Below are 16,138 nucleotides of genomic sequence, written 5' to 3'. Positions count from 1 at the left end.
TTTTTTTTTTTTTTTTTTGAGAAAATCTTTACTTCTCCTTAACTTAAGCAAAACTTAGAAACTTAGGATTCCTTTTAGGAAATCATTTTGACAAACATTAAAATGTTACACAATTCTGCATCCATAAATTCAACCATCCATATATTCAACCAATGGAAGACCGTGTAGCACAGCAGTATTTGTTATTGAAAAAAAATCTGTGTGTAGGTTGACCCTAAACAATTCAAACCTATGTTGTTATTCAAGGGTCAACTGTACTTGCAATCTGAATATTATAATATAAACACAGAACATAAAATATCCAGTGCTAAACACTGATCCTCCATGACTGACTCTTTAAATATTGTGGATTTTATATTTTATAGAAAGGAATTTTCAGAGTTTTGTCAATGCTTATAGTATGTACTGTGACTCCTCACCAAAATCTTTATAAAGTATAAAATACTGGTATAAAAAGCAGGACTGTTTTATCTTTCTTCTTGAATACTCTGAAACATGTCAGTTTAGATTACACTTCAGATTTTCAGGGCATTAAAGATATACAAATAGCATACCCAAGGATATTTGGTAACACATTTAGATTAAGTTTATTTATAGTTATTATGAGAATCCCTTTGACTTCCAGATAATGAGAAAAAAAATCCTAGACAAACAGAAAAGATATAATGGACCAAGTTATATCTTGGTAAGAATAAAACAGAACATCGGTTTTTAAAATAAATCCTTAAAAGCATTCAGAAAGCATTTATGCCTTTTCATTGTCAGACAACATATTCATGTGGTGTAGGAAGATGTAAGACAACTAATAGAAACTTAAAGTTTCAAAATAAGAAATTTTCTAATTAACAAATCATCATTGTTACTTAGAAAATATGCTTTACTTTTAATCTCAAATTTAATTCAAATACCTGACGTATAACTTAATACCAACAGATAATCTAGCTAAAGTATTTCTTAATATTTATACAGTGTAACATCTCTGGATAGACAGGTTTCACACAAGTTTTCAATCAATGCTGAAAAAAGTCAGTTGACTGTCGAAATCACAATTAACAAATAACTTATTAACAATTTAGTCAGGAATTTGTGTGGCATAAGGATCAATGAAGGGACTAATCTGATAACTTTTCACCATGATATTGATATTCTTCATAGTCACTTTACGTGTTTTCATTGTGTGATTTGATCAACAAAATTATATACAAAATATCAAGATTTTTCCTTTTTCCTCCTTTCTTCTTTCCCTTTATTTTTTTTCTGAAGCAACTCAAAGGTTTCAGGATTGGTTCATAGGAGGTAGAGAACATAAAGTTCAAAGTATAAAGTACAAAGTGACAGTGAGCACCAATGCCAGTACTCATTGCATTATGGTTATAACTGAGGGTGTTGTTGATTTTGTGTTGTTCACTTTTATTAGAGCATAAGTTAAAGTCAGTAACCTGAACCTGTGGTTTAGGCGCAATAAACATACAACCTTTTACAAAATACTTTTTAAAGTCACATTACATTTTAAAATATTAGGAACAAAATACCTATGCTGATTTGTATTTTAACTTAATGGAAAAGAAGAGGACATTATTCAACCGAAGAAAGTCACACTGATCATAATAAGCTTTAAAGGTTGAAAATGTCATTTCAGACATTGAACTCATAGTGAACTCATTGAACAGATTGGTGGTGTTTGCCAGAGGCGGAAGGTAGGGGTTGGGCCAGATGGTGAAGGGGGTCAAAGTGAAAACTTCCAGTTATAAAATAAATAAGTAATGGGGATATAACGTACAGTATGGAGACTATAGTTAATAACAGCTTATTGCATAATTGAAAGTTGCTAAGAGAGTAGATTTTAAAAGTATAGATCACAAGAAAAAATATTTGTAACTATGTATAGTATTGATTGTTAACTAGATGTTTTCTGTGATTACTTTGCTCGGATGAATCATTGTGTTGTATGTCTGAGACTAATATAAAGTTATATGTCAATTTTACACCGGCCAAAAAAATTGTGGGGTAGTGACAAAATATATCATAGCTGTTACAGTGAATGAACTAAAGCCACATGTATCAATCCAAATAGATCTCAAACACATAATACTGAGAAAAAAAATCAGTTGTAGGATAATTCTTTTTCAAATAGTAATTATATAAATATTAGGGAAAATTGCATAAATGTATAAAAACTGTAAAGAAACAGGAAAATGTGGACTGGAAGGATGAAAACTAAGCTCTGACTAGTATCTCCCTCTAAACATTGGGAAATAGAAAAGAGACAGCAATGCTGCTTTATTTCTTTAAAAGAGAAAGATTTTCAGCATCCTGTCTATAGATGTTGAGCACCTGAGTGTGTGCTATACTATCCCAGAACTATGTTTCATGTTTTGAGCATCTCACATATGGTGAGACACAGGTAGGCACACAAAGGTGGCATGGGAGGTTGGAACTTGGGGTCCTATACTGTCTTGGGGCTTCAGAGAAAGACTCACTAAGCAAACCAAAAAGGAGAAGGATGAAGACATCCAGCTTCAGAGCCCATTAAGCACCTATTAAGGACTAGCCTCAGGGCTAGGAGCTTTGAGGTAATGCTTCTTAATCTTCAGAACACTTACAAATACAGAGAGTCCTTTAGCTGTGTTGCAGATCAGTGGCTTCATTTCCTTACCACTTATTTGGTACCTATCCTCTGTCAGTTTCAGCTACTGAAAGATGGAAGGAAGAAAGCATCTGCAAAATTTTGTCAGAATTAAGCAATTTACATAAAGAGGCTGAAACAATGCCTGGTCTATAGTAAGTGCCCAAGAAATGTCAGGTGCTGCTCTTTTCCTGATTAAAGTTCACCAGGCTTGGTTCCAATCACTGGGTGAGAGGGTCCTTGAAAAACATGGAGCTCAAAGGTCTGCAGTGCTCTCAGAGATGCAATGAAACCATAATCCCTAGAGGCCCATGTTCTCACAGAGAGATAGGCTTTCTAAATGCAAATAAAAAGGCTCCTAGCCTGGCCTTTTCCAAATCCCTTGCGTGTTCTCCCAAGAATCCAGTCCCTGCCATGTGGTGGGTGGCGGGCAGGCTTGGTTGGGGCAGAGGGAAGGAGAGGATCTGGCAGGGGTGAGGGTGGGGCTGCAGGAGCCCGGAGAAAGTTCCTGGACAGGCCAGGCAAAACAGGCGGCCACTGGAAGCCAGGTGCAGCAGAGTAGGAGCTAGGCAGCGAGAGGCAGGAAGGGCGTGGCGTGGCTGGGATCCGGGCGGAGTCAGGACAGGGCTAGGGGCGGGGCTAGGGGTTAGGGGCGGGGCGGGGAGCTCAGAGTCTGAGCGTCGCGGGGACAGTCATTGGACCCGAACTCAGAAGAGAGAGCAGATATCACAGCCATGCTCGGGTGCTTGGGCTCCCTGGCGGCGACCCTCTGGGGGGTGCTCAGTCTCCGCACTCTTCTGCTGGGTGCCATAGCCTTTCTTTTCTTTACTGATTTCCTCAGAAAACGGCGCCCGAAGAACTACCCGCCTGGGCCCCTGCGCCTGCCCTTCGTAGGACACCTCTTACATCTGGACTTTGAGAATGTGCCCCTGTCGCTTCAGCGGGTAGGAGCGGCCGAAGGTGCCGGGGCGCGTCCTGACCCTGACCTGCAGGACAAGGGCCAGCCCGGGTACCAAGGGCGGGAGGATGGGGCGTGGGGGGGGGGCGGGGGGAGGCGCTGGCGCTAAAAGTAACCCCCGGTACACCCCGCTTTGAGCCTCGTTTCCTCACTGTCACCTGGCGTGATTCCACCTGCGCTTTTGAGGGGTGAAATATATGTAAACTGTTTACTATTTAAGTGTGCCAGACAAAACGTTCTTTAAGTCATTTAATTGTGTGTCATGTTACACACTCTTGGTACATCCTATTTGTAATATGATCACCGTGTCTTTTTAATATTATTATCCTTGGGGTGTGAGGGGGAGGAAAATGCTCTATTTTCCCTCTTGGAGGCTGCATTTCTCATGTGTAAAATGGCGATTCTACTACCCAAATCCTCACCAGCTTTCAGCTAAATTACTCCCATCCCCGCAAGGACTGAGCCCCTCACCTTCATCCTCCTCGCTCTGCAATCCACTCACTAAAGTAATCATTTAAAATGTCATCCCTCTGCTTAGATTTTCTCCCTACTTCTCAGCTGCCCCTCAAGTTCAGACTCCCCAGGGAGCCACTTGGAACCCTGCTTGTAGCCTCTTTCCAACGTCTTTATAATCAAGTCCCATCAGGGCTTCGAAACTGTGGCTGCTCTGAATCCCTTATAATCCTCTCCAACGTCCACACTTTCCCAGGATTCTTCAGCTGCTTCCCTGCCTTCAGCACTGGTACCTTGCTGAGAGACAACACTGTGACAGGTAGTTGTGAACATTAAATAAAACAGTGAATGGTCAATAGCAATACAGCTAATAGTACGTGCCCAACAAATATTAGTTCCCCTTTGCCTAGAAAGTCCTTGGAGAAATTAAAACACGAGACTATAATGTATGCTCAAGTTCAATTGGAGAAGGTGTTATCACGTTCTGGGAGACACCCACCCAGTTGGCACCATGAAGTGTCAGGATCAGTCACAGAATTATAAAGCTATACTTCTAAACCTGTCCCCTTGTTTAAGAAACGTGCTGTTTAATTTCCAAGTATTGGGAGATTGTCCTGTTTTCTTTCTGTTAATGATTTCCAGTTTGAGTCCATTGTTGTCAGAGGACGTATTTTTTATGATTTCAATATTTTTAATATGCAAAGCCCAGTTTTATGACCCATGATACAGCACCATTCCTACTTGAAAAAATGTTTTCTGCTGTTGTTAGGTGGAGTGTTGTATACTATATGTCAACTAGATATAATTAGACAACTGCGTTATTTTGTTCTTCAGTACCTTTGTTGACTTCTTAGCTACTGATTCAGTGACTAGGAGAGGCATGTTGAAGTCTCCAGATATACTTAGTTTCATTTTGTTTTTATTCAATTCTAGAGCTTTTCTTTTATGTATTTGGCATTTCTTTTATGTATTTTATGTAGTGCATACATATTGTTGTGCTATCTTGGTGAATTGGCTCTTTAATTATTATTTAATGTCCCCTTTTATCTCTGGTAATTTTCTTTGCCTGAACTTCACCTCCTCTGATATAGTATAGACACACCAGCTCTCTTCTGATTAGGATTTCCATAGTATATGCTTCTCCATTCTTTCACTTTTAACCTTGACTTATATGGTTATATTTAAAATGAGTTTCTTATCCATAGAATATAAGTGGGTCATTTCTTTCTTATTCTGCCAATCTCTGTCTTTTAATTGGTAAATTTAGATTATTCATATTTAATGTAATTATTGATACATTAACACTTAATTGTGCTATTTAACTTTTATTTTATATATTTTTTTTACTTTGTATATTATTCCTCTCTTTTTGCTGTCTTCCTGTTGGTCTCTTGAACATGTTATAAGAATTCTGTTTTATCTATAGACTTTTTAAAGAATATCTCTTTGTAATGTGTTTTAAGTGCTTCATGTAAAGATTACATGCTATGCATACACAGCTTATTGAACTAAAAATGAACACTTTACCACTTCAGGAAGAATATAGATAACTTAAACTTAGGTCCTTTTACCTTCCCTGCTTTATAATACATTAACTGCCTTAAATATTATCTGTACATATATTGAGATCTATATCAGACAGTATTATAATTTTGCATTTAACTGTCAAACACATTTTTTTTAATTGAAGAAGAGAAGAATATTCTAGTGTATTTACCCATTTATTTGTGCTTTCTGTTGCTCTTTATTTCTTAACTGAAAAACTTTCTTAAGCCATTCTTTTAGAAGTGGTCTGCTGGCAAAAAAATTCTCTTAGCTTCCTTTATCCAAGAATGTCTTTATTTCACCTTCATTTCTGGGGTACATTTTCATTGGATATAGAATTCTAGGTTGACAGTTTCTTATAATCTTGAAAATATTGTGCTACTTCTTTCTGGCCACCCTAGTTTCTGATGAGAAATCTGCTGTAATTTGAACTGTTTTCTCCATGAGAAATTAGTTGTTTTCCTCTGCATGTGTTCATGAAGTTTTCGTTGCTTTTAGCTTTTATAGATTTGATTATGATACGTCTTGGTGTTGAATTCTTTGGATTTATTGGGTTCACTCACAGCTTCATAGATCTGTAGGTTTTTCTGCTACCATTTCTGTTTGAGAATTTTTCAGCTACTATTTCTTTAAATATTTTTTCAAGTCCACCTTTTTACAATTTTGTTTATGTACCCTTGAGTACTGAAGGCACAAGTTACAGATCTTTTCTCATTCCTACTTCAGTCCCTGAAGCTCAGCGTTTGTTTGTTTTGTTTGTTTGTTTGTTTTGCAGTCTATTTTCTCTGAGTTTTTCAAATTGGATACTTTCTATTGATGTCTTCAGTTTCACTGATTCTTCTGTCATCACTCTGCCATTTAGTTGTTCTATTGAGTTTTTTGTTTAGCTTATTTTGTTTTTTTATTTCTGAAATTTTTCTTTGGTTCTTATGTATGTTTTCTATTTCTTTGTTAAAATTTTCTATTTTTAAAAATTTTGAGAGTACAATTGTTTATTGAAGCAAACTTATAATAGCCACATTAAAATCTTTATCCTATAATCTCAACATCTCTGTCTTCTCAGTGTTGTCTTCAACTCATTCAAGTTGAGATTTCCTGGGTTCTTTGTAACATGAGTAATTTTAGATTATAGTCTGGATATTTTGGGTATTTTGTTATATGACTATGGAATTTGTGTGAATTTTCATTTTAGCAAATAATCAACCTGCTTATGTTCAGAGTGCTCACTCTTGTGTATTGTGGTTCAAGTATCAATTTAGGTTAGAGAGCCTCTGCAGTGCTATACTGGTCTACTTTACTTACACGTTACCCACCCCTACAGGACTCCAGCCCATATTCTCATCAGTGCAGGCTAGAGAGAATGAGGATGGGGACAAAAGACTGGAGCCCCTCTGAGTAGGATAGCCTGTTCCTTGCTGCATGGGGAATGGAAGTCAGAAATGTACCCATAACTTCTCCATGGGGAATGGGTACCTCCTTGTTTCTCTACAGTGGTGGAAAACAGAATTTTGCCCCCTGAGTCTTCCATGGAGTCTCTCTACTGCAGTTCAGAGGTGATATTCACAATACAGCTCAGAGTCAGCAGGGGAGAGGCATTACCTTTTTGTTGCTGACTTTGAGTGAAGACAAATTTCCACCTATATTATCAACTGCTACACCCCCTCCCCAATAAGCTGAAGGAGGGTCACATCTTTTTCATACTATTTGCCTCCAGAACAGGAAGAGTAAAAGGTTTAGTCCTGGTGGGCCATAGTTTTTCTGGATCTTTGGTACAAAGGACAGGATTTTATTAGAATTCTTAGATGAGTAGGATGAGTAAAATTGGATGCTTTGACTCACTCTTGTCTGAAATAAGAAACCCAATCTGTGCCCTTGTTTTTACCACTGTGCCATAGATATGACTAGAAAGGATAAATTATCTGCCTAAAGTCATAAAACTAGCCAGGGTTGAAACTAAGACTAGGGTCTTATCTGTGGCCCAAAGATTTTTCATCAGAACTGTTAAATTTTTATTTTATATAATCTTGCATTTTTAATATTTTTGCTTTTAATGCAAAATGGAGTTCAACAAATGAAGTTAAATGGTATGATTTAGTTGTAATTAAAATTACTTTCTAGCAATTTGGAAACATTAAGTATGACCTATATGCTAGGTCTTGTGTACAGATATGTGTTCCTTTTCATTTAATCTTTACAGAAGATACACAAATTATAAATCTTCTGATGATGTTTCTGTTTTATCATGGAGGAAACTGACTGAAAACTGTCAAGTGATTTGTCCAAGTTATTGAATATAGATAATGACCAAACAAGGACTTCAGCCCAGAGCTATTTGACTCGTATACATTTTCTCTACTTATGTGACCTGACTTTTCATGATAGAGGATAATTGATTTATTCAGGGATTCAATTATTCAAAGAAACATTTATGAATTGCTTATTATATGACAGGAACAGTGTAAGACAGTGTATGACGAAATGTGTGGTACAAACCTTTTGTAACCAAATGAGACAACATCTGGTGGGATCGCTGTGAATGGAAAACCCTGGAATAATCTCTTATGGAATGTTGAAATAAATTTGGGTGAATTTGAAAGGGATGATAGGCAAGTGGCTACATGGAGCAAAGGGGACAGGAGATTTTTAAATGGGGAGAGTGATCTGAGCTAAAACACAGTGAGAGGGCAGTGAAGAAATTGTCCTGTTGGTATGTCATGATGGGACTCTTTCATTTTTCCCCCTGCGTTTTCTAAACTTTCTCTGCTTTATCTATATGGCTTACTATAGGATCATAGAAATAAGAGAAAATCTTATTGAACTAAAGTGTGAAAATGCAGATAAAGTGGAAATATGTTAATGAAGGTATACACTGAACTACTTTTTTTTAAATCCCAAAATACATTGGATTTAAAAGATTGAAATTTATTTCCCCATCACAAGTGAGTTCTGAGGGCATTGCCAAGACGGCAGGGTGGAAGGACGCACAGCTCACCTTCTCCCAAGAATACAGCAAAAACTACATCTGCATACAAAACAACTCTCACAGAATACCTATTGCACCTTGGCAGAATATCTCTGACAACTGGAAATATTAGCAAAATTCTCACAAAACAGAGTAGGAAGAAAAAAAAAAAAAAGAAAATGGAAATTGGTGTCAGACCTGTTCCCTGGGTAAGGAGAGGTAAAGGAGGAAAAATGTCCTCACCTGAGAAGCCTCATCTCCAGTGGCGATGTCAGCTGGGACAGAAAAGGAACTTCAGAGGGTTGCAAGAGAAAGCAGAAGCCACATGGTAGACAGAACAGAGAGAAACTGTCACAGAGGGTTTGAGCCATCCCTAGCCCAAAACAGGAGCCAGCAAGAACAGGCCAGGACTGGGTGCTAGAGCAAAGGCTTCAGAGGATGAACCCCTGGAGAGGACTGTGGCTGACTGCCCAGCAGCAGACTCAGGTAGCTGGAGTATTGTTTGGGCTGAGGCTGGGAGTGTGTTCAGAGCAGCCTGAATCCTATAAAGCATGACTGCTGGTGTGCATGATGGGGAGGGGTGCAATACAGCCCAGCCGTAGCAGCCATCTCCACTAGCCCAAAGGACATTGCTCGGTAACACTTGTGTCGCACGATCTAACGAGCAGAGGGCCATGGTTTAGACATAGATGTGTTCTCACCTTTCTCTGGAGGGGCACAATCTCTGGTGCATCTCTGGTATTGAAGGCACAATATGGAGATTCCCCAAAAAACTAAAAGTAGACCTACCATATGATCCAGCAATCCCACTTCTGGGCATATATCTGGAGAGAACTCTAATTCCAAAAGATACATGCATCCCAATGTTCATAGAAGCACTATTTACAATAACCAAGACACAGAAATAACCTAAATGACCATCAATAGATGACTGAATAAAGAAGCTTTAGTGTATGTATACATGTATAGATGTATATATATATATGCATACATGTGTGTATATGTATACACACACAATGCAATGCTACTTGGACATAAAAGAGAATAAAATAATGCCATTTGCAGCAACATGGATGGACCCTGAGATCATCATTCTGAGTGAAGTAAGCCAAAAAGAGAAATAGTTCCATATGATCTCATTTATACATGGAATCTTAAGAAAAAAGACACAAATGAACTTATTTATAAAACCTAAACAGAGTCATAGACATAGAAAACAAACATGGTTACCAGGGGTGGAAAGGGTTGGGAAGGGATAAATTGGGAGTTCCAGATTTGCAGATTCTAACTACTATATATAAAATAGATAAACAGCAATTTTATATCACATAGCACAAGGTACTATATTCAATATCTTGTAGTAACCTATAAGAAAAAAGAATATGAAAAGAAATATAGGTATGTATATATATGATGGAAACATTATGCTGTATACAGAAAATGGACACATTGTAAACTGGCTATACTAGAAAAGGAAGGAAGGAAGGAAGGAAGAGAGAAAGAGAGAAAGAGAGAAGGAGAGAAGGAAAGAAGGAGAGAAGGAAAGAAAGAGAAAGAAAGAAAGGAAGAAAAGAAGAAAAGTGAGTTCAGATGTAGACAGGAAGTCCAGGATAGGAAGTCTGCTTTATAGCACAAGGTTGTCCAGAAACCCCAGTTCTCTCTATCTTGTTGTTCTCCTCTTGAAAAATCATCATGTATGAGTTGCACTTTCTTGAAGGGGGAAAGGGGCAGGTGGTGAGAAGCACCTTCATCTAAGGACAAGGCCCCGTAGATGCACTCATCGCCACTGCTCATGTCCCATTGGCCCCACTCAGAGAAGTTGGGAAATGTAGTCTTTCACTGGGAAGCCATGTGGCCAGCTAGTACTTAGGGAGCTCCACCACTCAGAAGAGAGAATATCTTCATCCTTTCATTTAAGAATGAGGCATGCAGAGCGAGTTAGAAAGAGCCCAAATTTACACCCACTAGCTATGAGCTAAATCCCTGTGCTTCTTTTTCTGACTACTGAGAGTTCTTTATAGGGTTATTGTAAGAATCAAATAATTCAGTTGTTTATCAGTTTACTGCCAGGTTGCCTAGAACATAGCTGTAGCTTGTTTCTATATCTTCTACTCTCCCCCTTTCTTCAAAAGTTTATAGTAACAAACTCCATAAAACTAGTTGTTGGTTGCACAGGAGGCATCACTTGTCTTGTCTGATTGCTGCATGGGCTCCATCAGTCCACACTCTGGCCACTTCCCCTCTATTCCTTTGTCCATATCTTACCTGAGTCCTTTTGCTAAAATACACCCCTGGTATAACAATAACAATAATTAATTTTTTAATTAATATTAGTATTATGCTTACTTATCACCATCATCCTAAAGATGGGAACTAGTAATATTCCTCATTTTATAGATTTGGAGGCTGAGACAGAGGAAAGTTAAATAACTTGAACAAAAATCACATAGAAAGTAACAAGCAGAAGCTGGTTGCAAATGTATTCGTATGACTTCAAACTCCAAGCTCTTCAGCACTCATATTATCTCTTATATTCAATTTTCTAATTGCAAACAAAACAAGATCTAAAGTATATCACTTGACATTAAGACATCCTCAGTCTAGCTTACATTTCCCTGCCAGCCTTGACTTCCATCTCCCTACACAAATAACAGATACCTTTTCCAGGAACTGATCCTAGCCTCTGGTTCCCTTATGAGCTTCCTAAGTGTCTCCCATCAAGTAATTTATCGTACAGAATGGTAATAATAAGAACTGATGACCCATCTATATGTTCTATTAGACTGTGAGCATCTAAGCTTCAGGAACTGTATCCCAAGCACCTGGCCTTAACCGACCACAGGCTTAGCGCTCTTTAATGAACCCTACACTCCAGGCAGACAGGATGGTCACTTGTTCCTGGACACCCACATTTTCCTTTCTTTGTATTTGTCTATGCTTTTCCCACAGCCTAAAGTCTTTGCCTTCACACTACACGTCCTTTTGCTGGCACCCTGACCTTCATTTAGGATCTGGTCCAATTCCCATCTCCTATTAAGAGGTTTTCTCCCATGTCAGGAGTGGAAATTTATCTCTTCTCTCAGTAGCTTTATGTCCCCTCTCCAGCATTTTAATATATATCATCTACTGCTAAGTGTTAGTTTTTCCTGCTGTCAGCCTATTTCAAGAGACTTTGACACTTCAGGAAAACACCACAGGGTATGGACCCGTGTATTGTCCCCATTTATACCCTAGCACTGTCAGAAGGTACTTGACAACTCTGAAGCAGTTCATAAAAACCTGTTGGACTGAACTTGAATTTGATTTCCACAGACCAGTCTCAGAAACCTGCTCATTTGTGTATGCTCATGACACACACTCACACTCTTCCATTCTCTCTCTCTCTGTTTCTCTGCCCCCCTCACCGTCATTCTCACATTCACTGTCTCACCCCACTAAACTCTAAGGTCATAGTGTCATCTCGGGTTCATGTCTTTGTCCTTATAACTTATGTAACCCCAAGAATTACTTGTGAGATCAGGAGTTCATGGGCCCCAGGGGACTGGTAAACACCTGAAAGTTCATGTGTGCGGAACCGTGTTCATGTGTATAGGTTTGTCCTGAAGAGCAGGTCCCTGACATACACTCGATTTTCGAAGGATTCTGTGATTCAAAGAGGGTAAGAACCACTGTTACGAAGCCTTATTCTGTAGGTCTTTAGGTTTTCTTTTTTGCTTTATTGGATAGAAATACTTTTTAACTATAAAAACAATACAGACACATTGGGACAACATTTTCAAATACAAAATTAGTGAATGAGAGACAGAATCTTAGCCCTCCATGTGCCCAGTCCAAACCACACACACACACACACACACTCACACTCACATACACACACTGTTCACCAGTGGTGAGTGTTCCGAGCAACGGACTCCCTTACCTACTGCTAGTGGGAGAACAAATTTGTACTATCTTCCTTTATTTCTTTTTCTTTTGTTATGTCTTTGTTATGTTGATTTTTGAATTTAAGAGCTTAGATTCACTCTAATCTTATGCAACTTTATATCTTGTTTCAATTTCTTATCTCACTAATTCATCATGTATAATTTTTTTTTAATTCTAAACATTTATTTCTTCTACTTTATTATTTAGGTGTGAAAGCTGAAATTTGGAATTTGTATCTTTCATATTAAGCTTCCTGTCTCCTCTTACTTTTGTTTGCCCTTTATAGCATGTATGTTAATACATTTCTCTTCCTTTTTCTATTTTCATTTCTCATTTTAGCATATTTTAGCTTCCTGAAGCATGTTATTTTTAACTTCCTTTTTTCCCTCACACTCTCTCTTTTCTAATGACTTCTTTTTTGTTGTACATTGAGAAGTATTCTCTACCTTTAAAGTTTTCCCAGATGATTATGGGTCTTATATTTACCTCCATGTAAAGCAATTGGCACCTGACTGGCAGGATCCACTTAAGAATTGCCAGACATCACTGTCTTCAATGCACGGTGAGCACACCCTAAAAGTATTTGATCTAGTTCTGTTGGACTAGAAATATGCATGGGCAGACAGCAGAGATGGAACTCTGAGGAAGTTCATTTCAGGAAACATTAATTGAAGGTCAAGTCCCTTCCAAGAAGAAGCTGAAATTCCAGGTTGTACACATTGTCAGTCAGGAGTCATTTAGCTTAACCTGACATTTTCAGCAGTTTCCAAAACATCTTTATTATACATTATAAATTCATCAAGAAATCCTTTTCATAAATCCCTAGAATTTTACCCAGCCATTCGTGAAGATGAAGTTAAAAAAAAAAATCTTGATTCCAATTCCCGCCATTTCTTAGAAAAAAGACATGTACCTAGAGGCACCAACTTGAGATGGAACCTTGGCTCTGCCCTGTCTATCAAGACAATACGTATTTTGCTAGTGATGAACAAACATTGGTGGAAAACTCTGGGCCAAAAGGACAATGGAAAGATTCAGTTCAGGATGGTCTTTAATATGGGAGCAGGGCGGTGGAATGAGACAAAATCCATGATATTTGCTCCGATAGGTTGATGGGATCCAGGGTACCTTGGGTGACATGGGAGAGCATGGGGGATGGCATTTGGGGAGGAGGGGTCACAGACACTTGGAAGAAGTGAGCCCTCTGTTTGGTACTATGGTCTGCAGCTGGACACAGCTGGACATAGCCCGGCACACAGGAGGCAGGGACAGGGTCTACCTAGAATTGTCCTTTGAATTAGCAAGTCAGGATAGACTCTGATTAATGACCATTGACAGCCATCCAAGCCATAGTGGCACATACTTGCTCATTTGTGTACACTCATGACACACATTCATACTCTTCCATTCTCTCTCTCTCTCTTTCTCTGCCCCCCTCACCATCATTCTCACATTCACTCTCTCACCCCACTAAACTCTAAGGTCATAGTTCCATCTCGGACTCATGTCTTTGCCCTTATAACTTGTGTAACCCCTGCCAAATTCACTCCAGTATCCAATAGCTTTCTCACCTTGGCTAAGTTACTTTGACTGTAACTCATTTTCCTTTTCTGAGAGACAAAGGAAATCATTACTTCTGTAAGGTGTTTGTGAAGTTAAATGAGATAAAATGTGAAGTTGCTTAACATGGCAGCCAGTGGATGTGGTTGTCTGTGACACGAGTGTCTTTCTCCAGGGCATCATCCCTGTGCTCTCATCCTCTCTGTCACCATGAGCATGTCCATCTGCTTCCCTTTGCACACAGAGCCCATTCATTCCTCAGTCTCCAGTGGCTGTCTGCCAGGTACCAGAAAACAAAATGCCTTTCACATTTCTGCCCTCATTCCTGTCACAGAACCCTTTGAGGGAAGAATAATTTTCTGCTGTATACCAGGGGAGCTGAAGCTCAAAAAGAAGGAAGCAAAATTCTCAGAAGCTCACAGCAGGTCAACCACAGGGTTAAGATTTGCCCCTGGCTCCAGAACTAGTGTGTGCTTCTCCACACCTGACCCCAAGCCCTATAATGAATTTTCTATTGTCTGGAAAGTGTTGAGGGAGGGGACATTCTCCTCTGGTTAAACAGATCTGATTTGCTGAGAAGTTCATGCTTGCTACACCAGATGTTCAGTAAGCATATCTCAGCCTTGTCTGGTAAGTCCCATGTGCTGAATTCTCTCCTTTCACTAGACCCTAAGATGCTTGAGGTTAGAGACCTTGTTTGCTGTAGTTGTATCTTTATGCCTGCTTCTTAGGGCACATGGTACATGCTTACTCAGTTCAAGTAGGTTGAACATACGAATAAATAATTATAATAAAGTTTATGTTCCGTAGTGAATTCAACCCAAATCTAATTGAGAAGAGGAGAAATGAAAAAAGGTAGAAACATTTCCATCTGAACAAGATGCACACACACACAAACATGCACACACATACTCCACTCAAGGCAAGCTTACCCACACACCGTTCATTCCTGGGCACACAGACGTGGCATATTCAACCATGACTGTTTTACTGTTTTCCAGTTGGTGAAGAAATATGGGAACCTTCTTAGTCTGGAATTTGGTGACTGGTCTTCAGTTCTTTTAACTGGATTGCCTTTAATCAAAGAAGCCCTTGTCCACCAGGGCGAAAACTTTGTGAACCGCCCCGTATCACCTATTATAGAACGTCTCTTTCTGAACAAAGGTAAGTGTGGACTAATGTAAGATGTATATGGTTGATATTCCTGTGGTCTGTAGAAGATCACTCTGTGACTAATTGTCCAACACTCCTGGGGACCAGGCCCATCATAACATTCCTGCCCCTGAAGGAAGCTGAGTGCCCGCATTTCCCTGTTGAAGGCATATCCTCAGGGACCCTGGTGGGGTCAGCCCCAGTGTCAAGGATGTGGGTGAAGCTGTGTCACCTGCATGAACTCACTCTTGATGCTTTGATACATCAGTGTCCTCATCACTCAATGTTGTGATATGTCTTGTAAGCAGAAGAAGAGGCAAGGAGTTCTCGATGTCTCTTTCTGCTTTCCCATTGAAATCTCTTCCCCAAGAAGAATGGATGTGTATCTCCATCCTTCTACTGATTATGTGATCCCTCCATGCCTCTAGTTCCTTATGCTTTAATATTAAGACTGTGACCTGCAAGGTATCTCCAGCCTATGTTAGAAGAGTTTTGCATGAATACTTAAAATGATCATTAAATAAACTTACACATTTAACAATCTAACACATTTAACAATTTCAAATCATTTCTTCCACCAAAGCACCCTTTTTCCAGGTGCTTCTGAATTACTCTTTGAAATATTTCACCCACTACCTCTACATCCATTCACTCTATTTGTAATTTGCCATGTGATACCTGGTGGCAGAAATGAGTGATGTAACAGTGAGTAGAGCAGACGTAATCTTTGTCATCATGTAACTTACATTCTATTCAGAAAGATAGTATAAATTACTCTAATAATTTAAAATCTTAGTGTTATGAGGGTAAGTGCCGAGCACACCCATTAGGGATCTCTAATCTAGTCCTGAGATTCAAAAAAGCTAATGAATGTAAATGACAATTAATTTAATACAATGAGAAAGCAATAGCCAGAGGGAATAGAATATGAAAAGCCTCTGAGGAGGGAATGAGGATG

At 38.9% G+C, this 16,138-nt stretch overlaps 1 protein-coding gene across 2 annotated transcripts in view; it reads left to right on the top strand.

Annotated features, from left to right (window-relative positions):
* Positions 1 to 3,299: 3,299 nt before the first annotated feature.
* The window catches only part of LOC102522750 (cytochrome P450 2J2), a 31,109-nt gene continuing 18,270 nt past the window's right edge, over positions 3,300 to 16,138 (top strand). The window contains exons 1-2 of one of the 2 annotated variants that reach the window (XM_032494407.1): positions 3,300 to 3,570; positions 15,030 to 15,192. In XM_032494407.1, coding sequence (XP_032350298.1) covers positions 3,361 to 3,570; positions 15,030 to 15,192 — 373 coding nt within the window. In that variant the 5' untranslated portion in view covers positions 3,300 to 3,360. The remainder of the gene's footprint in view (positions 3,571 to 15,029; positions 15,193 to 16,138) is intronic. The other variant, XM_032494406.1, reaches the window with a different exon arrangement.

The sequence above is a fragment of the Camelus ferus genome, chromosome 13 (assembly GCF_009834535.1).
Source record: "Camelus ferus isolate YT-003-E chromosome 13, BCGSAC_Cfer_1.0, whole genome shotgun sequence".
NCBI lineage: Eukaryota > Metazoa > Chordata > Mammalia > Artiodactyla > Camelidae > Camelus > Camelus ferus.
The sequence above is the reverse complement of the archived record's forward strand: the minus strand, read 5'-3'. Positions and strand labels throughout refer to the sequence as shown.